Source organism: Vicugna pacos, chromosome 9 (assembly GCF_048564905.1).
Source record: "Vicugna pacos chromosome 9, VicPac4, whole genome shotgun sequence".
Taxonomy (NCBI): domain Eukaryota; kingdom Metazoa; phylum Chordata; class Mammalia; order Artiodactyla; family Camelidae; genus Vicugna; species Vicugna pacos.
Genome location: NC_132995.1, coordinates 13,271,649 through 13,296,711, shown reverse-complemented (window position 1 = coordinate 13,296,711; position 25,063 = coordinate 13,271,649). Strand labels below are relative to the sequence as shown.

The window sequence follows — 25,063 nt, the reverse complement described above, 5'->3', positions numbered from 1 at the left end:
TCCATGATGGAAGTGATTCAATTTAATCAACCTGCCACCAGGTATCTGGTTGAACACCCCTCGGGGAATGCTGTTATACTTGGGGGTTCAGTGTTTATCTGGTGCTGGCAGAGTGAGCACACAGCAGTGGCCAGTCAGGCGAGCCCTGGTGAGTGGAAGTCCATGTTGCTGAGCTCATGCATAAAGTCCATCTTTTTCACCATGACCACTTTGGGTATTAACGGGGATGGCTAGGGAAAAAAACTGCTATCCACAGAATAGAACATCTTATCCACTCAATTATTAAAATCCTCCACTGAGATCACCCTTTAGTAAGTATTTATACAGGACACAAATATCTTAAAAAATTTCTCAGAGTGGTCTATCCACACATCTCTTCCCCAGACTTCATTGTCACCAAATTTCCAAACATGTCCCTTTCATCATTATCCTACATCCTTAGTAGCCATTCCCATACTTATTTCCTGGATTTTTGTATAAATTAGAAAATCAAGTAGTTCTTTTGGAGTGTAGCACACCTCCACAGGCCCCGAAATAAAGAGGGGTGGTGGGCATGGTTTCTGAGGAGAATCAGCATTGTTCTGCATGGTAACTGCTTCAGGAGAGGTCTTCATGGTTTCTTCAGGCAGTGCAGGGTTAATCTCCTCAGGTGGAGGTGGAAATGCTGAAGCCACTGTATAGGGATGCCACTTCCACTGGTAAAGACTCTGAACTTAGGAGCTAAATGTCTCCAGCTTCATAGGAGTCTTCCCACATGTCCCCATGCCAATTTACAGAATCCTATTCTTTCCCAATTAATGCTGTCATTGTAAGTCATTTACCTTAAGTCATTTCACACTTCTTGCATTTTATTATAATCAGCCAGAAGGAGCCAAGCTACACCCTTAATTTCATTGCTCAGAAGTTCTACTTTCCACAAAACACTAAAACACAAACACAATTTAACAAAGTTCTTTGCCACTTTATAAAAAGAATGACCTTTCCTCCAGTTTCCATTAACACGTTCCTCATTTCCACATCAGACTGGTCTTTACTGCCATTCATAATTACTTATCCTCTAAGAAGATTGAAGTTTTTTTCTTCAGCTCTCCTCTTTTCTGAGATTTCACCAGAATCAGCCTTAACATTCGTATTTTTTGCATGCATGTAAAAACTTTTTCAGCCTTTATCCACTCACTATTCAGCTCCAAAGCTGCTTCCTCATTTTTAGATATTTGTTACATTAGCACCCCACTTCTGGTACCAATTTGTCTTAATCAGCTCTATATCACAGTACCATAGACTGGGTGGCTTATAGACAAATTTATTTCTCACAAGGTTAGAGGCCGAAAGTCTGACGTTAAGGTGCTAGCGTGGTCAGTTTCTGGTGAGAAACACCTTCCAGATTAAAGACTGCCATTTTCTTGTTATATTCTCACATGGCAGAAGAGGGTGAGAGAACGCTCTGCAGTCCCTTTTATAAGGGCACTAATCCCATTCAGGAGGGCTCCACCCTCATGACCTAGTTACCTCTGAGAGGCCCCATCTCCTAATACCATCACATTGGGGGTTAGGATGCCAACACATGAACTTTGAGGAGACACATTCACTCCATTGCAAGGCCTAAATGGTATTACTGGAAAATTCTACCAAACACTTGAAGAATAATTAACACCAATTCTACACTACCTTTTCCAGTAATCAAAAGGAGGCAACACTTCCAAACTCATGTTATGAGACCACCATCAATCTGACACCAAAATGAGACAAAAGAATACAACAAAACTATAGACTTTCATGAATATAGATGCAAAAATCCTCAACAAATTAGTAAGTCACAGCAAACCCACTGAAATATATATTTTCAAGTATACACTACAAATGGAGTTTACCCCAGTGATGCAAAGCTTAGTCAATATTTGAAAACCCATAAAGGTAATCCATCATATTAAGTATATTAAAAAAAATCACATCACACTCATTTTATCAACTGATGCATATTTTAAGTAGAATTTCAAGGAAATAGAGAGGATTCATGATAGTTTTTATAGGTAGCAAAGGGTTCTCAAAGTTATAAAGGGCCTCAGAGCTCAGGGAGGAAAAATCAAACATATGGTGCTGTCATGAAAATGCGGCCTCAACGTAAAGATGAAGCCAACTTTCATCCTTTCTGTGAAACAGCAGGGCTTCTAAGAATTTTAAAGTCATTTTTCCACAGTAGCCTCACAGGGTACCCAATACAGAGAACAGCCCATTGACCTTCTGTCTAATTACATGAACCCTAATAAAATAAAAATAATAGAAAATACACTGTTTAAGAGAACTGTACTCCTTGAAGTGCCGTAAGCTTGAATTTAATGGGACAGAAACATTACAAAGTAAAAAAGGGCCTTTGGATCTTTAAACATCCACAGGCTAAAAACAGTCTGAGAAAACTACTCAGCTATACACATGGGCTACATTTTACGGACAGAAGGAAAAAAAATAATCCTGCATGAGTCAGGGTAGAACCGAGGAGGCCTCAGTATGTAAGCATGCTACTTAGAAGCAGACACACGTTTAAATTGGGTCTGTATTATGTAGTAATACAACCCACTGAATAGTCCAGCTTCCCACCACAGCAGGGAAACTGAGATGTTATATTCTTTCTTCAGAACTAAGTATTCAAAACCTCATGTATATTTTACATGTATAAAACACCATTTTAATTTATACTAGCCATAATTCAGGTTCTCAAGAGCTCTACATGTTGCTCCCATCTACCTTATTAGACAATATGATATTAATTCCATTAATTTCCATAAATTGTTGTAACTGCTCTTTTTACTCTTTAAATGTATGAAGTAATATGGGACAAGCACTACACAGATGTAGCAATAGGTGAACTAGATAAAATCTGGATTTTCAACCTTAATTTCCCAAATACGTTATAGCACACTTAATATCCCTGTGTGCAGAGCTTTGGCAAAGTCCGTATGTTCTGATATGCAGCCATTTATAAAAGTCATTCACTTCAAGCTGGTTGTAATTTCATATTTTATCTTTAAGAAATTATGGAAAATGTCAAATACATGAAAACAGCAAAAACAAAATAAACAAGCAAAAACCATGTACCCAAGGCTTATCTTACCATGATTCTGATGAACAAGTTATCCATCCACACTTCTTTTACACGAGCATTTTAAAGGTAGTTCTAGACTTACCATCTTATGTGTATAAACTTCCTAATTCACCTCTAAGACACTTTCACATAAACACAATGCTATTATCACATCTTACAAGAACATAATTTCTTAATATTATCTAATACTGTCAATATTCCCATTTCCCCAACTGTTATAAAAATGTCTTATGTTTGTTCAATTTGTGGTCTAAAAAACCACTCATTCATTGCATTTGATTGATATATCTCTTCAAACTCTTAATATCTAAGAGTTCCATCTCCCCTTTTTCCAGTGCCATTTTATTGGTTGAGAAATTAGGTCATTATTCTTGTAGAATTACCCACATTTTAGATTTGTCTGCTTCTTGTTGTGCCACGTAATTTGTTCTTCTGTTTACTGCATTTTCTCCAAACTGGGAGTTAGATCTTGATAGATAATTAGGTTCAGGTTCAATATTTTTAGGCAATGTTATATCTTATTGTATCTTTTTAGGAGGCACAAAATGTTTTGTCTCATTTTTTATGAGATTAAAATTAATCAGTGGGTTCAGATGTTGTCAACCTGATCTGTTCACTAAGAAGTTTGTATCAACCTCACCTAATGGTCTTAACAACTCTACGGAGAATCATGCCTAGATTCATTAGGTCATTATATGTTGCAAAATTCTCTAATAAAGAACTTTAACTCATCAACTTCTAGTTGCCTTGAAATGTAAGGAAATCCAGGCTAACTGACTTTTCTTTCCTTTTATCTATCAATTTCCAGAATGAGCTGGTGCCTTGGCAGCCTCCATAGGTATACTGTACAGATGAAAAAAGAAGTGATAATAGGTTAGGATCAAAAGCTTTTCCACATTCACTCCTTTAAGAGTTTCTCTGAAGAAGGAATTTCCTAAAGTTTAACATGATTTGAGTGGTGATGAAAGATTTCTATGTATTAAGTTAACATGTTCTTTTAAATAAAATCTCTCATTTTAATTCTAAGCATGAAGCAAAAGGGATCCCTACAATCAAACACATTTCCTCCAGAATCTATTTTCTAATGATCCTTAACACAAAATTCACGATGGATGGCTTTCTTATAATTATTTAGTCACATTATGAACTCGCTGATGGTAAGTAAGATGTGAATGTTGTCTAAATGCCTTCTTACATTCCTTACATTTGTATGGTTTCTCACCAGAATGAATTCTCTGATGTTGAGTAAGCGATGAATGAAGTCTAAAGGCCTTTCCACATTCCTTACAGTCATAGGGTTTCTCACCAGTATGAATACTCTGATGTTGAGTAAGTTGGGAGAGCAGTCTAAAAGTCTTGTCACATTCCTTACACTTATAAGGTTTCTCACCAAAATGAATACTCTGATGTTGAGTAAGTTGTGAGAACAGTCTGAAGGCCTTCCCACACTCCTTACAATCATAGGGTTTCTCTCCAATATGAATGCCCTGATGGGAAATAAGCTCTGAGTAACGACGAAAGAACTTCTGACATTCCTTACATTCATAAGGCTTCTCACCAGTATGAATTCTCTGATGGAGAGTCAGATGGTAGGCACGACTAAAGGTCTTCCCACATTCCTTACAATCATAGGGTTTCTCACCAGTATGAGTTCTCTGATGAAGAGTAAGTTGCTGCCGCACTCTAAAAGCCTTCCCACATTCCTTACAGTCATAGGGTTTTTCACCAGTGTGAAGTTTGTGATGCACTCTAAGGCCTGTACTACACAGAAAGGCCTGCCCACATTCCTTACACTCATAGCTTTTCTCAGCAATATTAAGTCTTTGATGTCGACAAAGATGAGCATATTGTCTAAAGGTCTTCCCACATTCCTTACATTCGTAGGGTTTCTCGCCAGTATGAATCCTTTGATGGAGATTAAGTTGTCCTCGCACTTTAAAGGCCTTCCCACATTCCTTACAGTCATAGGGCTTCTCACCAACATGAGTTCTCTGATGTACACGAAGATCTGCAACACATGTAAAGATCTTTCCGCACCTTTTACATTCAAGGAGTTTGTCACAAACATGAATTCTCTGATGTCGACTAAGGTGGGCACACTGTCTAAAGGCTTTTCCACATTCCTTACATTCATAGGGTTTCTCACCAGTGTGAATCCTCTGATGGAAAGTAAGTTGTTGGCGTACTCTAAAGGCCTTCCCACAATCACCACATTCATAGGGTTTGTCTCTATTGTGAATTCTCTGATTGAGGGTAAGAGATGTGTATTTTCTGTTCTGGGGTATTTTTTCAGAGGTAGTTTTTTTCACTTGCCTAAAATACGCCTCTTGAAGACCCTCTTGTCCCTCAAACATTTTATATTCACAATCTTCCCTGAAAAAGGAGTCTTCAAGGCCACAACTTCTAATTCTTTCCATTATCTCCCACTGAGATAAATTCATTTCACAAATATCCTTTACTTGTGATAACTTTCTAGCATCGTATCTGGATTCCAAATCTGAAAGAAAATAAGATAAATACATGCTATTTTCTTATTCTAGAAAAAGTAAACAAGTAAGCAAATAAAAACATTATAATAGGAAAAAATATAGAAAATACAGCCCTGATGAAGTAAAGTAAATGTGCTAAAAAGCTCTAAAATAATCACATAAGTTTTTTAAAAAGCTAAGAGGAATGGAGAAAATAAGTTAAAATCAGATTAATTTGGAAGCAGATCAAAGTTAGAGAAAGTTAGATAAAGAAAAGTTACATAAAGACGTTAGATAATGTTAGATAAAGAAGCTTTTACTGTATAGCACAAGGAAGTATATTCAATATCTTGTAACCTATAATGAAAAAGAATATGAAAAGGATATATGTATGTATTTGTATGACTGAAACATTATGATGTAGACCAGAAATTGACACAACACTGTAAACTGACTATACTTCAATGAAAATAATTTTGAAAAATTTAAAAAAAAAAGAATAAAGTACAAAGACCTTATTATGAATAACATGGCATTTGTTTACCAAAAGATATCATCTCAAGCCACTGTCCCCTTTGCCCCAGCCACAGTCGCCTCCTTTCAGTTCCCAGAATATGTTACAATCTTTTCATTTCTTAGAGCTTTTTACTGGTTATTTAATCTCCCAGGAATGCTGACCTGGGTTCTCCAAATGGTTGGGTTCCTTTCATCTTTAGGTTTCATGATAAAAATCAGAAAAACTATCTGTGCTGACTTCATCTAATTTATATCATTTATTTTCTATCCCAGTAACACCCTTGCTTCTGAACAGTTTTCAACTTCTGTTGTTATATATTCCTTAATTTTCGTCTCTTTATTTTCTTACATTAAACTTCACCAAAGACAGAAACAATCTTTCACTTATCACTGAATAACAAACCCAGTGTAGTAAACTGTTTATTAAATTCCCATAATTAGTTAACAGTAAAAATGTGTACTGTTGCCTTGCCTCTAATCTTATACCTTATTAAATATTCTTTTTTATCACTTCCTATAGAAATGGGAAACAAAAGCACATCTAGGCTATCTCAATCAAGTATGTAAATGGAAAATTTCTTTACACCTGATTATCTTTCCAATTGCTATCTTTCTTTCTCCAATTACTCTACTTTTGTGTGCAGGTATCTCCACTTCAGCTCATTTTCTGCTTTGCATAGTTGAGTGAACTCTGCTTTCACAATCAAGGTAGTGAAGGGATCTATTTATTTATCCCCATTTGAGTTTATATAACTATACACATTTATGTTACAAATACTCAACCTGTTTTGTTCCTTTATACTCTTTTCTATATTCTCCCTAAAGTCTTCATAGCCAATGCCATTTGGGTACTTCCTACAAAGCATATTAGTAACTTTTCAGGCACAGCAACAGGTTGATAAAATAGTAACATGCTAATAAAATTCTAAGCAAAGATGTGTTTTTCTTGAAATTTTTGAAATAGGAGTTCAATACTTTTCAAAAAGGAAAAGGTATTCTTTAAAAGTCAACAATATAGTCCCCAATTTAAAAAAAACCACAACATAGCAACATCATTTTTAATATGCTCAAACTGGAAAGAATCCAAGTGTGCATCAACAGAAGAATGGCTAAGTAAATGACAATATACTAACACAACACAGTAAGACCAGTGAGAAACAATAATCTACACACATAGCAATATGGATGACCCGCACAAACATAATGGTGAGTAAACAAAACCAACCGTAAAAGAATACATACTATATTATTTCATTTTTATAAAGTTCAAAAAGAGTAAAATTAATCTATGGACTTCTTAAAAGTCAGGCTAGTAGTTAACTTTGGCAGGGAGGAATGACTGGAAAAAGTTAGGAGGGAGCTGACATCCTAGTAAAGATCTATTTCTCAATCAGTGTGCTGATTAGATGGGTGTAATCACTTTGTGAAAATTCAGTGAGCTGCACATTATGATTTCTGTATTTTTCTGTATCTGTTTATACTTCATTAAGTTTATTTCAAAAAGGATATATTAAGAAGACATTAAAAGGCAACGATTCAAATAGTGTGGATAATTTGTGAACAGAGACAAATCAACGGCACAGAAAATACTATGAAATCTGTGTCTTCCTCCTTCCCTCTCTCCTCCATCTGTCTCTTCCTCTCTTCCTTAGTTCCTCTCTTTCCTGGTCTCTCCCTCCCCTCTGTCTCTGTCTCTCTCTTCCTGTCTATCTCTATCTCCTCATTCAAGAAAGAAATGTAAAGCTATGGCAATTTTATAAACATTTTTGGGAAAAAAATAATTTAAGCCCTCATTAAGACAAATCAGACATAAATGATATATAAAATGGAAGGTAATTAGCTAGTAGCAACAGTGTAAATAAGTAGGCAGCTTACAAAGGTATGACAACTATTATTAAGGTGTTAATTTCAAAAGATTTATTTGCAAATTAAAAATTAAAAACCAGTGATGTAAAGGAAAGCTGTAGTCAAAATCAAAATCAGAGGCCCAAACATTTGTAAGAAAAATGAGAAAGCATACACAGCATAAAAGCCCATACAAACTGGTATAAGAAACACTGAACAACAGAAAAAGTAATGAAATAAAAGAAGTGAGCAATGAACAAAAGAATAAACAAACTTAGGGCAAAATGTCCAAATTCACTCATAAAAAATGAAGTACAAGTTATAAAACTTATCCTATAAAATTTGAAGATTTTAATTTAAAGAACAAACAAGACATTCCAGGTGTTTAAAAAAGGTGGGGAGAGGGGGTTAGCTCAAGTGGTAGAGAGCATGCTTGACATGCATGAGGTCCCAGGTTCCAGCCCCAGCACCTCCTCTAAATAGAAATAAATGAATAAACCTAATTACCCCCCCCCCCAAATTTCCAGTGTTGATACAGTGAAACTGAGACTCTTCTATACGGCTTCCCACCTAAGCAACATGCCAGATTAAGACCTTGGTATACAAAGTGGGTATATATACCTTGTATAGCTCAAGTGGTAGAGCACATGCTTAGCATGCACAAGGTCCTGGGTTCAATCCTCAGCACTCTAAAAATAAATAAACCTAATTACCCGAGCCAAAAAAAAAAAAAAAAAGACTTGGCATATTGAACATTCCCATCTAGGAGACTACTCTATAGTACAGCTGACCCTTGAACATGAGGATTAGAAGAGCCAATACCCTCTCCCCAATACTGAAAATCCACGTATAACTTTCCAGTTGGCCCTCCATATATGCAGTTCTGCATCCAGAGATTCAATCAACCTCGGATCATGTAGAACTGTAGTATGTATTTATTTTTTAAAACCCATGTATAAATGGACCCACAGCTTAAACCCATGTTGTTCAAGGGTCAACTGTATAAACAAGTGAACTGTAATCTTATGATTTGTGTGAAAAATCAGCCATGGTTGTTCCCAGATTGGTTTATGACAGTTCTTTTCCCTGCAAGACAACCATTTCTATTTATGAAAACTAAGTTCAATGCTTTGGAAGTTCTGGCTATACATGCACATTGCATTGTTGTCAAAGGCATGAGTGAGATACTAGTAAAGATTGATGGGAAACATAAAAATTCATGAAGGATTCTGCAAGTAGACTGCTTTACAAGTATCTAGGTTCTTGGTCTACTTTAAATAAAAAGAAACTGAAATAATAGCTAAGCAATATACATGTGATTTAATCAAGAAACACTGGCTAGACCTACTCTGAAACAAAAGGCCACACTAAACACCAAAAGATTGGCCTAGGCAGGAAATTTTAATGTTCTAACTTTAAAGATTCTCTCTTAACGTATGATACTAGCTGTATTCTATTGAATCAAAGGGCTTTATGCTAATGTGAATAATGCTAATAAGATGAATAATACTAACATGAATTAGCCCATCTTAGAGCAATGTAAAAGGAGAAATGTTATTTCCATTTTCAGGATATCGGCTTTACTTAAAAAGACAATAAGGAGCAAATTACCTGGTCACAAAGTTAATCTGTTTCCTAAGATATGATACCTTCGATATACAAGATGATACGGATACAGAGTATTTATGACAGAGGCGGTTTAGTCACATTAACACCAGGGTTAATGTATCAAAAGATCTGTTAAGTGTTAAAACTCTGTAACACAGAATTATACTTGTGTGAATCAAAACTGATCAAATACTGAATAATCCATACTGAATTCCAAATAATTCTCACATTCTGCTGATAATTTTCCTGCTTACTTTCATCAAGGAATCAGAACTGAAAGAAAAATGTTATTCTCCCCTCAGTATGTTATACAACCATCCTTATCATATGCATTGGTTTTCTTTCATATATTCGCTCTTAGTCCTTCCCTTTTACTGAAGGTCATTGCTTACAAACTATCCTCTGTCTCTCTACTCCATCAATCTTAATCTTCCTCTTTGCAATCATTCCCTTCAGCCTACAAATATATTCTAATACCTCACATCGTAAGATAGTTTCCCTGTACCCTACGTGTCTGCTTTTATTCCTCCAAAAAGTTATATATATATTTTCACTAATGCCTCACCTCTTTCTTTTCCTTGTCTCCTAATAACTTTAAAAGAAAACAAAATTTTATTACAGAGCATTTCTAACATGCACAAAAGTAGAACAGTAATAATAAATGTCCATGTACCTATGAACCAGCCTCAACGACCATCAACCAAGCCCAATGCTGGCCTCTGCAGACCCTAATCCACTCTCCTCACAGTTTTTGAAGCAAATCCCATATATTATTTTTTGTAATCACTTCAGTATTTATCTCTAAAAGTATTTAAAAGTTAACCATAATACCATTATCCAGACCTGAAAAAAATGAACAATAATTCTTCAAGAATATCAAAAATCAGTGTTCACACTTCCAGCTATCTCACACATAAAATTTTAAACAATTTAAAAACAATAATAATTGATCTAAACAAAGTCTATAATGTACAAGTGGTAGACACGTCTTCTACATGTCTAAAACCTATAGAGTCTCCTACTATTTTTTGACTTCCACCTTATAATTTCTTGAATAACTGTTTTTGACCATATAGCATTTTTCATACTCTGAATTTTGCTGACTACATTTCCAAGGTAGAACATGTTCCTCTTTCTCCAATAAACTGGTAGCTGGCTTTAGAAGCCCCATCAGACTTAGGCCCAATTTTGTTGGCAGTTACCTCCTACTGTATGTCTGATCGTCTCTATTTCTGTGATGCTATCGGCACTGATGTTCAGTGCCTAGATCCAGTAGCTCACTGTGGGTTCCAAAATGGTAATCCTCTGTATCATTCTTCATTTATTCACTGAATACTTTTATTAAGAAAAATACCACCCCATCTACTTCCTATTGGGACAGTTCTTACAAGGAAGGCAGGATAAACGCTTCTTTTGCTTTAAATGTAAGCTTTCCAAATAAGTTAGTTCTCTAGTAGTTTCCAACGGTGAACAATCTACTGTTAGCATCATTATGAATTTACAGAATTAAGAATGTTTTATGTGCTGCAATACATTGCAGTTATGTATATATGTGCTCAAATTATTCCATCTTTGACGCACTGGACCCTCTTCCATCTAGCTCCTCTTCCCTGACCACCCTATCTAAAATTACCCCATTCACCCATCATAATCCTCCATATTCTTATCCTACTCACTTTTCTTCATAATACTTAAATCACTTCACAATACTTAGTAATCCATTCGTTTATTTGTTACTATTTGTTTATTGTATGATTTCCCTACTACAGTGGAAATTCCATGAAAAGAGGGTGAAGAAGAAATAAATACACAAAAGGCAAAATACAAAAGATGAGCTAGAAAGGAATTAGATTCAAAGTACAGGTAAAATGTGGTCATTGGGGAAGAAAGCCTTCCCTCATGGAAATGAGAAGGAAACACAAGAGTGAAGAAACAAGTGGCAAGTGGAAGTACAGATGAAATTTCTTTGGTGTTTCATGACAAGATCTAAGTTTTCTTCCCAAGTTTCAGGTCCTTCCTCTAAAACCAACATCTCAGGGGTGTGTTTCCTTCCCCGCAGCAGGGACATGCCATGTCATAACAGCTTACCTTGCCCTGATTAGCACTTACTCACCTAGGCTCCATCTTCTTTTCTCATCCCTCACAACCTTCCAGGGTTCTTTCCCTTGCTCTAATAGAGTGATCACATCTGGCTTAGAAATGGAACAACCTCCTTGAAAAAACATAATAGAAAATAATAAAGAAAGGATATACTTGACTAAGCCTTCAGAAGAGTAACAGGACTGAAAAACATTCACATTGAAGTGGCTTCAGGATCACAAGGATTCACAAGAACAGAGAGGTAAGAATATTGTCTTATTTTAATTGCCAACTCATACAGGCTCTGTCTCTTGAGGAAGTAATCATTGAGAGCACTGATTTAAACCCTGCCTCTCTGTCACCTGAGTCACTATGGCCTTAGTTCTCTCAGTGGGAAGAAAGGAAAAATAATGTATACCCATAGGATTGTTGAGGTTTGACTTAAACAAAGTGCTTGGATGAGTGCCAGGTACACAGTAGGCACTATACATGTTTACTGGGTACAATTTTTGCTATTTATATTTTGCTAAGAGGAAAATAATTAGTTTGTCAGTATATTCATCCAGTGTTAAATGCAAAGTTCATATATTTTAAACTCGTAATCATAAATCAATTAAAAATAATATATCTGTTCTATTAAACTGAATGTGTCCATTCGAGTTTTAACAAACTGTTGATTTATCACAGTAACATACACACTGAATAAGCTCTGTCTTTCTACTCACATTGAAGGTTAAGTTAATAGATAATAGACCATCCATAGCAGAATGAAACCAGATTTCTTTGAAAATGGTTTTGTCTGAGTGTGAAAGAATTTATATCAAACTGTCATTAAAAAGAAGCAATTACAGAAAAGGCAAAGGAAAATGTAAAGGTCACTGAATTTTGGGGGAAATTAAAAGTGCTATTTAATAGTTTAGTAGCTGAAGATGTCTATTCCCAAACTATATAACAGATACTCAGCTAGTTTTTAGAAAGATAACCCTGAAATTTAGTTGTGTGAATTTATAAATTATTTGACACAGATAAACTTACCCAATGACACGAAGTTGCTATAGTTCTCTAGTATCACATCTCTGTACAAATTCCTCTGATTTGAGTTCAGGCATTCCCACTCTTCCTGGGAGAAGTCTACAGTCACATCTCTGAACATCACCAAATCCTGAAATGACAGACCCACATATTATTTGTAAAATTATTTCTGTAAAGGCCAATATTTAGGCTTTGCATACCCTTCCCCTTTCTCTTCTTTTTTTAAACAATACTTTTAAAAAGTAATTAATTCATAGGCTGTACAGAAACAGACCATAGGTTGAGTATGGGTCACAAGCTGTAGTTTGCCCACCACTGCTATAGACAAAACTTCCTATATACTATAGGATACCTAATTTTACTTATTTCTAGATATGTTTGGGGAATTTGAGTTTCACTAAATCGTTAACAATATTTTCTTAGGCCATTCTCTCAAAGCAAAAGAAACAAAAGCAAAAATAAACAAATAGGACCTAATCAAACTTAAAAGCTTTTGCACAGCAAAGGAAACCATCAACAGAACGAAGATAGCCTACAAATGGGAGAAAATATCTGCAAATGATGCAGCCAACAAGAGATTAATATCCAAAATATACAAACAGCTCATACAACTCAATACCGAAGAAATAAACAATCCAATCAAAAAATGGGCAGAAGATCTAAATACACATTTCTCCAAAGAGGATACACAGATGGCTAACAAGCACATGAAAAGATGCTCAACATCACTAATTATTAGAGATGTGCAATTCAAAACTACAATGCAGTTATCACCTCCCACCAGACAGAATGGCTGTCTTCAAAAAGTCTACAAATCATAAGTGCTGGAGAGGGTGTAGAGAACAGGGAACCCTCCTACACAGTTGGTGGGAATGTAAAGTGGTGCAGCCACTACAGAAACCAGTATGGAGGTTCCTTAAAAAACTAAAAATAGAGCTACCATATGTACCAGAAATCCCACTCCTGGATATATATCTGGAGAAAATGAAAACTCCAATAATTGAAAAGATACATGCACCCCAATGTTCACAGCAGCACTATTTACAATAGCCAAGACAGAGAAACAACTCAAGTGGCCATCACAGGAGACTGGCTTAAGATGTGGTAATATATATACAATGGAATATTATTCAGTCATAAAAGACTGAAATATGACCATTTGCAGCAACATAGATGGATCTAGAGAATATCATACTAAGTGAAGTAAGTCAGAGAAATACAAATCCTATATGATATCACTAGTATGTGGAATCTAAAAAAATAATACAAATGAATCTATACACAAAACAGAAACAGACTCACAGACATAGAAAATGAACTTATGGTTACAGGGTGGGGGGAGAGGGGTGGGAAGAGATAAATTGGGAGTTCAAGATTTGCAGATACTAATATACATAAAACAGATAAATAACAAGTTCATATTGTATAGCACAGGAAACTATATTCAGTATCTTGTAGTAACTTACAGTGAAAAAGAGTACGAAAACAAATATATGTATGTTCATGTATGATGAAGCATTATGCTGTACACCAGAAATTGACATATTGTAAACTGACTATACTTCAATAAAAAAAAAAAGTATACAAAAAAAAGAAAAGGAAACAAACTTAGTTACTAAAGGGGGCGGTAAGGAGGGACAAATTACAAATATTAACAGATTAGGATTAACAGATACAAATTACTGTACATAAAATAGGTAAGTAGCAAGGATTTACTATATAGCACAAGAAATTATATTCAAGATCTTGTAGCAAAAAAAAAATCTTGTAGTAACCTATAATGGAATATAATTTGAAAAAAAACTGAATCACTTTGTTGTACCCCTGAAACTAACACAATAATGTAAAGGAGAAAAAAAAAAGAACTCCATAATTAATTGAAATAGTGTTCAAAACGCTACTGCTTGCATGGGCCTAAAAACATTCTCAATAAATGTGATTTACTCTAACCTCTATTCCTTTAAGGATTAGAAAAAAAATTAAAGATGGAATTTTTTCCCCAAATGAACCATAAAATCTGTTTTTAAAAAGTAGAGTTTGCATAAAATTAAAAAATTCTTCCAAGCTCATCACTATACGTATCATTAGAATTTTCCCTTATAACAAATCCTTATTAATATTTAAACTTACAAAATAGTCCATTGCATAGATATGTTGGACTTAATAATGACTATATTTACATATTTCTATACTTTTAAACGTATCAAATTATATTTACAATTTACACAAAATTTCTAAAGTTGTAATGTACGATATGCTACCTGAGACACCTGTGGTTACTAACCACTTGAATTGTGGCTAGTACAAATTTAGATGTGCTGTTAATATAAAATACACGCCAAATATTGAAGATTTTAGAAAGAAAAAAGAATGTAAAAATCTCAATAATTTTTATATTGATTACATTTTGAAATAATATTTTGGCTATACTGGGTTAAATAAAACATTAAAATTAATTGCACGTTTCTTTTTACTTTTTAAAATGTGACTACTAAAATGTTTAAGATTATCCATGTGCCTTGCATATTATTCTCTACTTTTTATGAGACTGACATGAGGCCTACTGTGATAAGAAGACACTAATTTTGTATTTTTAATAGTGGACAGTGCTGTTCTAAAATGTTTTCTGGTCCTGAGAGCCTAATATCAGTCATTTCCCTCTAGAGACTTCATTCCCGCTTTATCTCTGCTCTATGCAAAGACTAACACACAGGAGACATTGAATAATTTGGTCAATTCACATATGGACATGGATGGAGAAGAGGATGCACAGGAACGGCCACGCTGTCTGGCTCTGTCCTTCACTAGAATGGGAGCAACTAGGAAGAAGCTATGGGGCAGGGTTCTGTTAGGAAGTTTCAGGACAACTAACGACAACGTTCACATAACCTGAAAACAAATTATAGCATTTCAAATACAGAGAAACATCAACTTACATGAGCCATGATTTCAGAGTTGCAAGAACTGTCAGTTTTCCTCAAGGGTCATTTACTGGAGCAGCAGACTCCACAGAAGCCAGAACTGGGGGAAGAGCACGAAGTCATGAGGACAAAATTACCTCAGAGTCCCCAGATTTTAAAAACCACACCACTTCTCCATTCCTACATGCAACATCCCTCCACCCCACAACACACAGACAAGTTATGAGAGGTAAGAGGTAGTTTAGACAAATACATGTCCTCCCCTAAACCACAAGAAAATCATTGCACAAGGACAGACACAGAGCAGACTCTCCTACACAGAAACACATGTCCAGACATCTAGCAGACATTTCAGCCCCCCCACCACAGGGAGGCTGATCTGGCCCTAAGAGGCTATACAGATCTGTCCTGTGCAGATCCATCTCCCCCAATTCCCACCTTTCCAACTGAGAAGTGGTTATACCATCTAAACCAGAACTTCCTTGAGACACAAGAATCTGGCTTGCCTCCCTAACCCTGAACATAGGAAATAGTATAGACAAGAATTTCCCAAACATTGCCACACACTGGAATCATCAGCAGATCTTTAAAATATTCTGATGCCTAAAATCCCCCAAACATTCTGATTTAATTAGCATACAGCATGACCCGGGAATCAGGATTTTTAAACCACTCCCCAGGTGATCGTAATAGGCAAGTCTGGTAATCAAACTTTTCTATCCATCAGAATCACACCTGGAAGACTTATTACAATTCAGTTTGCAGGGCCCTACTCCTAAAGTTTGGCATTTACTAGGTTTGGGGTTGGACTTGAGAATTTGCTTTTGAAAATGTTCTCAGGTGATGCTGATGCTGCTGGTCCAAATGCGACAATTGGAGAACCACCTGCACAGACCATGCCTAGCAGTCTTTATAATAGCAAAACTGTGCTTGTACACTGGGACCCCTTCCTCCAGGCTGAACTATCCTTCCCAGAATCCTCAGAGCTCACTGTTCATCATTTTTTAGTTAAGAATCATCAATACTGCCTACATGGCCTCATTTACCAACCCAATTCTCTTGGTATCCAGGCTTGGGAAAGGTCAATTTGTAAAACCTGAGCACGGATAATTCTCTAGAAAGTAGGAATAACCCACTAGTTAAAACTCACTAGTAACTAAGGAGATACATTTAAAGAAATTGGATTAGCAGATTTAAAAAACTGATGATACCTCATATTACTAAGGCTGTGGGGAAATGGACACTCCAGGTATGATGCAGAAAGAACGAAATGATTTGTGGAAAATGTTCATAATAGGACAAATAAAGCCAGAAAGAATGTAAATATCCTTCATCAAGGTTAAATAAATTATCATGCATTCAAACAACAGAAAAGTAAACACTCACTAAAAATAAAGGTAAAATTCTTATTTGATGTCATGGAAAGATGGTCACTACATATTGCTGGGAGGAAAACATAGGTTAGAACATAGTATTGTAATGAGATTCTGTTTTTGGCAGGAAAACTACATAGACAAATATATGCATGTACATAAAAGAGTCTGAATGGGCTTGGAATAAAGTTTTATTGTGTTACCGCTACTGGATGGTATCCCAGGTGTTCTTTAGTTTGATCTTCTCTGGCGTCTCCTAATTTTTTAATCAAAAACTTATTTGTATCACTTACACCTGTACATAAATTAAAAACAGCTCTGCAAGGAATACCACAAAAAGCCCCAACAATTCCATCCCTGCTACCTTTTCCCCCACCCTCCAAATCAAGAGTCAATAATTTACACTTCTTTTAGCTATTCCTTTTGGTATTTTGACACCATATATTCAAATAACATGCTAATATTGCTACTTCTGAATTTTCAGTTGTAATCATTATCTAGTGACTTCCTACTATGGAAGGCATAGTTTTAGCTAACTTTTATCCACCCATCTTCCACCTCACATGTGCATAGTTGCATCTCCCTATCCTTCCAATGTGGTTTTGTTCTATTTCAGGGTAAATGGATATTCAGTTTCTATTATTATAACTAGGTAAATACCATTACCAACTGAGTTATATAGTATAATCACATTATTTTGCCTTCCTTGCCTAGGTCTACTTCTATGAGGTTAAAATAATTGTTTTTTGAGAGGGGAGGGTACAGCTCACTCACAGAGCACATGCTTAGCATGCACAAAGTCCTGGGCTCAATCCCCAGTACCTCCATTAATAAACAAGAAAACAAACCTAATTCCCCACCCCCAATTTTTTTTTAATTTTTTTTTTTTTTTAGATTTTTAACCGATTAAAGTTAAATAGATCAACAGATGGGGGAGAAAAATATCTTAATATTTCAATTCTGAGATTTTAAAACTAATTTTAAATTATAATTAGATCTGTCAATTTAATTGCCATTTCTATCTAAAGAATTATAAATACTTGGAAGATTTGTAAAACCAAAAGGGGATCACTGGGACTTCACCTTTCTCCATACATCCATGAGAGTATTACAAAATCAAGAGTACTGAATTCCTCTCTTAAATTAAGAACTAGAGGTCTTGGTTTCTTTCAAATTTTCAGTTATTCCTATCCTATTCTGAAATAAAGCCATATATAAAACCACAAATGCTATAAAAATATTTTGAGAAAATATGCTCTAAATATTAATAGTGATTATTTCTGGATGTTGGGACTATAAATAATTCTAATTTTCTTCTCTTTTGGGTTCCTCAGTTACTAAATATGTCACAAGCCTGCATTAACTCCATCATCAGAAATATGTTTTTACAAAAGCTATTCCCATGAAAAAGAATTTTTTAATGAGTTAGGGAGATAGGGTACCTTACAGTTATTAAGAAAATAGGCCTGCACAAGTGGTAACAACGGGGAAGTTAATGTGACTGAAAAAATAATTCTTACCAATTCTTGAATATTGTATTTCATTAATACCCAGAGATCACAATGCTGGTTCATGATATTTCCAAAGTGATTAAGAGACAGTATGCACAGCAGAAAGAAAAAAAATGCTTATTTCACAGCAGCTCCTCAATAACTTGCGTTAACCCCTCCTGCACTCCAATGAATAACCAGTTATTAAATCCTTGCAAAATATCTTATTAATTCTTACCTTAGTGTTCAGGATACATACGTAACAATTTCTTAAATTTTTTTATCGAGAACAAAAAATACTTCTCAACATTACATTATATACTTTTTTCTTATGACTCTTCATAAACATAATCTTTATTATCGCATAACATTCCATCACATGGCTAGAGTATGAGTTACTCAACCATTTTCAAATTGCTAGATACTAATTTTTTAAGATTACCCCAAAAGTCACTCCCAGTTATTCCAGACTTGGATTCTAGACCAGTGAGAATCAATCCTGTTGGGTCTTAAACAACTGATCATATCATGAAATGATAGACTTCCTCCTCCAAACTACCCACTGATAAATATACACAATACTTCTGTATATATCTTGAGATTTTTCTTGTCCTGAAAAACCCATGGACAGAGTCCAAAGATTTCATGTTAAGAATCCGTATTCTGATCCACTTAAGCATCTGATTCATCTTCCTGCTTGCAAGCATCCATCATAATTAACTCCATATTTTCATTATTCTTGGGAACACAGTGAGTTAACAGGGAATGACTAAGAATCATCATTAATAGCTAGAGTTAATATTAATTAAGCACTCTTCTAATGTGCCAGGTAATCATCTAAGGGGTTTAACAAATATTAAGGTAATCTTCAAAACAACCCTGTAAAGTATATACTATTATAATTCCGATCTTACATATGAAGAAAGTGCAGCACAGAAAGACTGCCCAAACTCACTCAGATTTAAGTGCAGTCAAGATTCAAATCCCCTTAATTTAGGTTCAAAATTCTTAACCACAACATACACCCCTCTCAGTCTATCCAAAGACATACCCTAAACAAACTCATGATCTGTATATTACAAATTTTCAGTTACAAGATAAATAAGTTCTGAAGACCTAATATACAGCATGGTTAGTATAGATGATGATGATGATGATGATGATAATAATAATAATAATAATAAATTATATACTTTAAATTTCTGGAGAGTATACCTTAAGTATTCTTGTCAAGGGAGGTGATGGATATGTTAATTAGTTGATGTGGTAAGCATTCCATTCCACAATGTATACCTGTATCAAAATGTTCATTTGTCAAAAATAAACAAAATAAACTCATGCTGCCAAACCTCTAGCCACATTGGACTGGTCCCCCAAATTTCCACCAATGGATTCCCTTGGGGAAAAAAAAAATCCCCACTCATACTCTGGCATAATTAAAGCTGCCTAAAACCTTTAACAACTCCTTAACAAGTCACAACCGAAAACAAAGCATGAACATTAACCTCCAACAAGGCCATTTCCACCGTTAGAATCCTTAGGAAAAACTGATCACAGAGCAACTGAATCTATAGCACATGGTTAACTGTAGAACTGCATTAAGTAGGCACTAGAAAGTGGAATCTATAAATAAGGGAGGAAAATACTAAGGCCCAAATCAGTAAGTAGATCATTCCTTAGGCCAGACATTCTAAAGGAAGAAATTTAAAAAAAAAATCTCGGGTCCGAAAATCAAAGCATTTCACAGAAACAAAGAAGCAGCACAAACTCACAAAGAACCTGGCTTTTGGAGGCGCAGCGGCGATTCGTTTCACTTCTTAGACCTTCTGTGGAGACCGGCAGGGCTGGGGAAGGAAACAGGGTTCATTACAACGCAGGCTTTTCGTGACTCCGTCAAAATCCACCCTCCACGCCCCCTTGACTCGCTACCCACCACCTGCAGCCACAAATGGAAGCGAGAAGGCGGGGATACGGGCCGCGGTCACCCGTGTCCGGGTCTGCAGCTCTGCGTACGCGGTAGTTCGGACACCACAACCGCCCACCCCCGGGGCGGCCCACCGCGTCTCCGTAGGAGACTTTCGTTCCGAGGCTCCACCTATGACTTCCCCCTTAGGCCTTTTCTCCAAGGCCGGGCCTCAGCGGCTGAGGCCAGGAAGGTGGTACGCGGGACCTCAGCGTCTCGCATTACAGAATAGGCCGGGGCGGCGCCCAGTTACGGCCGCACGAGCTTAATCCCCGCGCAACCCGGGCTCAGAACTGCAGGCCCTCACTCCGGACCAAACGCCTGGTGACCTGAGACAGAAGACTCACCCTCGACCTGGTCCGCAAAACCTGGCCCGACCCGCGCTCGATTCCTTCAAAACTGCAGCGGCCACCACGGAGCTTCCCTCACAGCCCTCAAGCTCCAGGCTCCAAGGACCCCCGGCGCTAAGTGTGAGCCGCCGAAATTCCGCAGAGTGCCTTCTAGGTCCCAAGTGCGCAGGCGCGCACGGGGCGGTGAGGGGGGAGGGGCAGGTCCCTCGGCTCCTCAGGAAGGGCTTGGAGACGCGAAGGGGAGCTAGAGCCCCGCGGGACGGGGCGGGCAGGGAAGCAACGCTCCCTAGCAGGCCGGATCCTCGCCTGTAAAGGTGGCCTCCTGACTAATTGGCGCTATGGAGGATAATCCAGGCTGCTCCTCTGTTGGAATTGTAATCCAAAATCAGACAAGACACCAGCTTTTCTCATTTGGGTTCTTGGCTCCGCAACCGGCGTAAGCTCGGAGCACCGATCCCCTCCCCAAGCCCAGCGCTCAGGGTCCTGGGAGGTATTGTTTCTGTCCCCAGTGCCCAAGCGCGCAGGTGGAGGGCGTAGAACCTGGGGTTCTCCAGCGAGCTGAAGAAAGGCTCTTGGGGCCACGCACCCTGAGGGCGGCGGGGTGGGAGTGTTGCAAGAAAATGGAGCCCGAGATCGTGCCCTAGGCTTCCGGCAAGTTTCTGGGGTGCACCCTGCTGAGTAAGAATCCTTAGCTTCCTGCAGGGAAGAATTCAAGAGTGAGCCATAGTAGAGTGAAAGTAGATTTATTCAGGGAGATACACGCTCCACAGACAGAGTTTGGGCCACTTCAAAAGGAAAGAGGGAGAGAGAGAGGGGAAGCCCTGAGAGGGACTGGGTTGTTAGTTTTTATGAGCCGGGTAATTTCATATGCTAATAAGTGGGAGGGTTATTCCAACTATTTTGTGGAGGGGTGGGGATTTGGGGGGAATTGAGCCACCACCCACTTTTTGATCTTTTATAGCCAGCCGGGGAACTGTCATGGTGCCTGCGGGTGTGTTATTTAGTATGCTAATATATTACAATAAGGGTCCACTGGAAGTCAAATCTTCCACCATCTTGGCTGTAACGAGTTTATGTACTATCATCAATTTCTGTGTCATTCTTTTAATGGTTGTGCCCTGCCCCCTTCCCTCCTGTCTCAAGAGAAGTAAGGGGGTTGGTATAAAGAGATTGGAGCCAGAATTCCAAGTTGGTCTTAAGTGTCCAGATCTTTAGACTTAATGATGACCCTGACTGTGATATCCTAGTGCCCCGAGGAGGGTCCCTGTGGCGTTTGCTGATGGACTGGTGTGTGTGGACAGGATTGTGTTTGGATGGTGGTGTTTCTGGAATGTGTGCCACTCCTTTGGGTGCTGGACTGAAAGGACGCCACAGAGAAGATTGCCTGCTATTATGCTGGACTGTGACACTAGATTTAGGGGTGTCCCGGGATGTTGAAGAGGAAGAAATTTTCTTCTACCCTTCTTAGTTCTTCTGGCTGATCTACAAAATAAGTCGACATGAGACTGATTAAAAGAAAATCAAACAAAAATTTAATAAACTGGTCACATAGGAGAGACTCAGGAAAACTGAGTAACTCACCAAAATGGCTGAAGCCTGTCAGCTAAAGACCAAAGAGGATGTTGGGGGTAGTGGTTTGGGACTTCAAAGGGGAGGAAAGCAATCCACATGGAGATGAAAAGCAAGTGTTTGGTGAACAAATGTTTGCTAGGCTACACAGAAACAATGAGACACAGAATAGTTTCCATTCCAGGCCCCACTAAGAGTTTCCCCATCACATTTAGCCCATATTCTTTGCAGATGTCTCTATTGATAGCTCTATTCCTGGAACAGCCCTTTATCTAAAATCTTTAGGCAGCTAAGTGGGAGGTAAAAAGAAAGACTTCCTGAGTCTTATGTTTCTTCAAAATAATCAGCCTAACTAGTTTATACTGTAAAGTACAGGGAACTTTATTCAATATCTTGTAGTAACCTACAATGAAAAAGAATATAAAAATGAATATATGTATCTATATGTATGACAATTATGCTGTACTCCAGAAATTGACACAACGTTGTAACACTGAAATGACAAAAATAATACATACATAAAAAATAATAATCAGCCTAAGTTAATCCTCATGCCAAAAAGACACATTTTGTGGGGCAAATTTTGCTCCCCTACAGTGGCTTCCTTTGTGAAGTGCCAGAGACTGTGTATATCATGAAGGTGGCTGTGCCCTGAAGGAAACCAGAGTATGTCACCCAAAACATGCATCTTTGAGCTGAGGGCAATTTAGAAGCATTAAAGGCAAGAAAAGCTCTCTACCCTCTCCCATTTCTGCATAAATGCAGGATATAAATTCTCCTTTATGTGATGCCAACTGCTGCCTGCAGAGGCCCTGTGACCCCCATTCCTGGGCTCTCAGATGTCTGCCTGCAATCCCTCAAAAACAAAGTACACCCTTTTCTGACTTGTATTTGCCCTAGCAGAATTAAATAGTCCTGGGAAGTGGCTAACCTCCCCATAGCTCAGGCTGACTTGTCTCAGCCGTTTCCTCCTTTTGAGTTGTAAATGCCACCACTTGCCTTATACCAAAGCACCGTCTCACTTATAGCCAATCAATAATCTGTTCCCCTGTCCCTTTGTGTGCACAGCTCCTTCCTCAATAAAAGACCCTGCATGTTCACCCTCAGTGCTCACACAGGCACCTCTCCTCTGTGGCCGGCTGTTTCCTGTAGCAGCTATCTATTAAACTTTTCCTTTGTTTCTCAAACTTTCCTTTGTCTCTCAAACTTTCCTTTGTCTTTGTTAAGTTCTTTTACAGCCCATGACACTGGCCTGTTGTGTGCCCCAACATTTTACTGGAGGACAACTCTAGACTTTTAGCCCATATATAGCCCCTAAGGAATCTGCAAATAAACACTCCTTTAGTTTCCTCCAACTTGCCAACCCTGGAGTCCTAAAATTGTTTTTCTTTACCCTATCATTTCTCTATAAATTCATGTTCCTTGTCAAAGATGCTATATAAGGTGGAGTTCAAGGCCACCAGTTTGCATTACTCTCTTTAAAGTTTCTCCCATATAACATGCGCACACAAGTTAATAAATTGTTTTTCTCCTATTAATCTGTTAAAGAGCTGCATTATAGGAGAGGATGGTCACGTCCCAGGTCTTGGGTGAGTCTCTGGCACATGCTGCCAAGTGAGGGTCCTTGGCTTCCCGCAGGAAAGAATTCAAGAGTGAGCCAAATAAAGTGAAAGCAAGTTTATTTAGAGAAATATACATTCCACAGACGGAATGTGGTCCACCTCAGAAAGGAGAGCAGCCCTGGGGTGCAACGGGGTTGTTTTTATGGGCTAGGTAATTTCATATGCTAACAAGTGGGAGGGTTATTCCAACTATTTGGGGGAAGGGGCAGGGATTTCCAGGAATTAGGCCATTGCCCACTTTTGGACCTTTTGTGGACAGCCTTGGAACTGTCGTGGCACCTGTGGCTGTCATTTAGCATCTATTATATTACAGTGAGTATATGATGAGGCTCAAAGACTACTGGAAGTTGAATCTTCCATTATATTAAGCCTAGTCGGTGGTAACCAGTATTTGTCCTATTCTCAATGGCTGTCATTCTTTTAGTGGTTATGTCCTGCCCCCTTCCCTCCTGTCTTAGCCCCCCGCTAAGAGACTAAGATGGCTAGAGGTAAGATTTTTCCTCTCTTACAGCCTTATTGTGTGTTATTTCTGGGATGGTTTTGATAGGCCAGCACTTCTAGTTCTTGCTTTCCAGCGGCACAGTGTTTGTGGGTCACTGTGCTACTGGGTGTTGAGATTTTGATGATCAACATCTTGGCCATTAAGTGTGCCCTCAGATATGTGGTGCTGTTGTTACCAAGGCTGTCCCCCAGAATCATACCCCTGCTCCTTCCTCAAATAGAAAGCAACTATTCTTATCTCAGGAGGAAAGCTGCAAAAAGAAAAAAAAAAAAAGAACAAGTTAGAAAGAACTAGGCCCAAGATGGTGGAAGATTTGACTTCCAGTAGACATTAAGCATAATTATACACTCATTGTAATACATTAGCATGCTCAATAACACAACCACCAGTGCCATGACAGTGGAAATTGTCGTGACAACTACTGGAAAAGCCCATAAAAGAACTGAAAAGGAAAGCATCAGTTCCAGGTACAAACTACAAACATGTCCTCAGATAACATAAATATTTCCCCCACTCTTTCCAATTCCTTGCCCTTTACCTCCACCCTCCTATGTATTTGGTGTCTCCACCGGATTTCGGTTGAGAAGTTGATTTGGAAACCGGGTTCCCAATTCTCCATTCTTTA

The 25,063-nt window shown here is 37.7% G+C and overlaps 1 protein-coding gene across 2 annotated transcripts; it reads right to left on the bottom strand.

The window, feature by feature from the left end:
- Positions 1 to 3,001: 3,001 nt before the first annotated feature.
- On the bottom strand, positions 3,002 to 20,891 carry ZFP30 (ZFP30 zinc finger protein). Of its 2 annotated transcripts, XM_072968688.1 has the most exons (7): positions 20,743 to 20,891; positions 20,205 to 20,276; positions 19,648 to 19,725; positions 15,585 to 15,669; positions 12,652 to 12,778; positions 11,651 to 11,749; positions 3,002 to 5,597 (listed from the first exon to the last, which is right to left on the bottom strand). In XM_072968688.1, exons 4-7 carry the CDS (start codon positions 15,591 to 15,593, stop codon positions 4,228 to 4,230), a joined length of 1,605 nt encoding a protein of 534 aa, XP_072824789.1. In that variant the 5' UTR covers positions 15,594 to 15,669; positions 19,648 to 19,725; positions 20,205 to 20,276; positions 20,743 to 20,891; the 3' UTR covers positions 3,002 to 4,227. The 2 variants fall into 2 exon arrangements, with proteins under 2 accessions (XP_072824789.1, XP_015103980.1); XM_015248494.3 differs by lacking the exon at positions 19,648 to 19,725.
- Between the last annotated feature and the right edge of the window lie 4,172 nt (positions 20,892 to 25,063).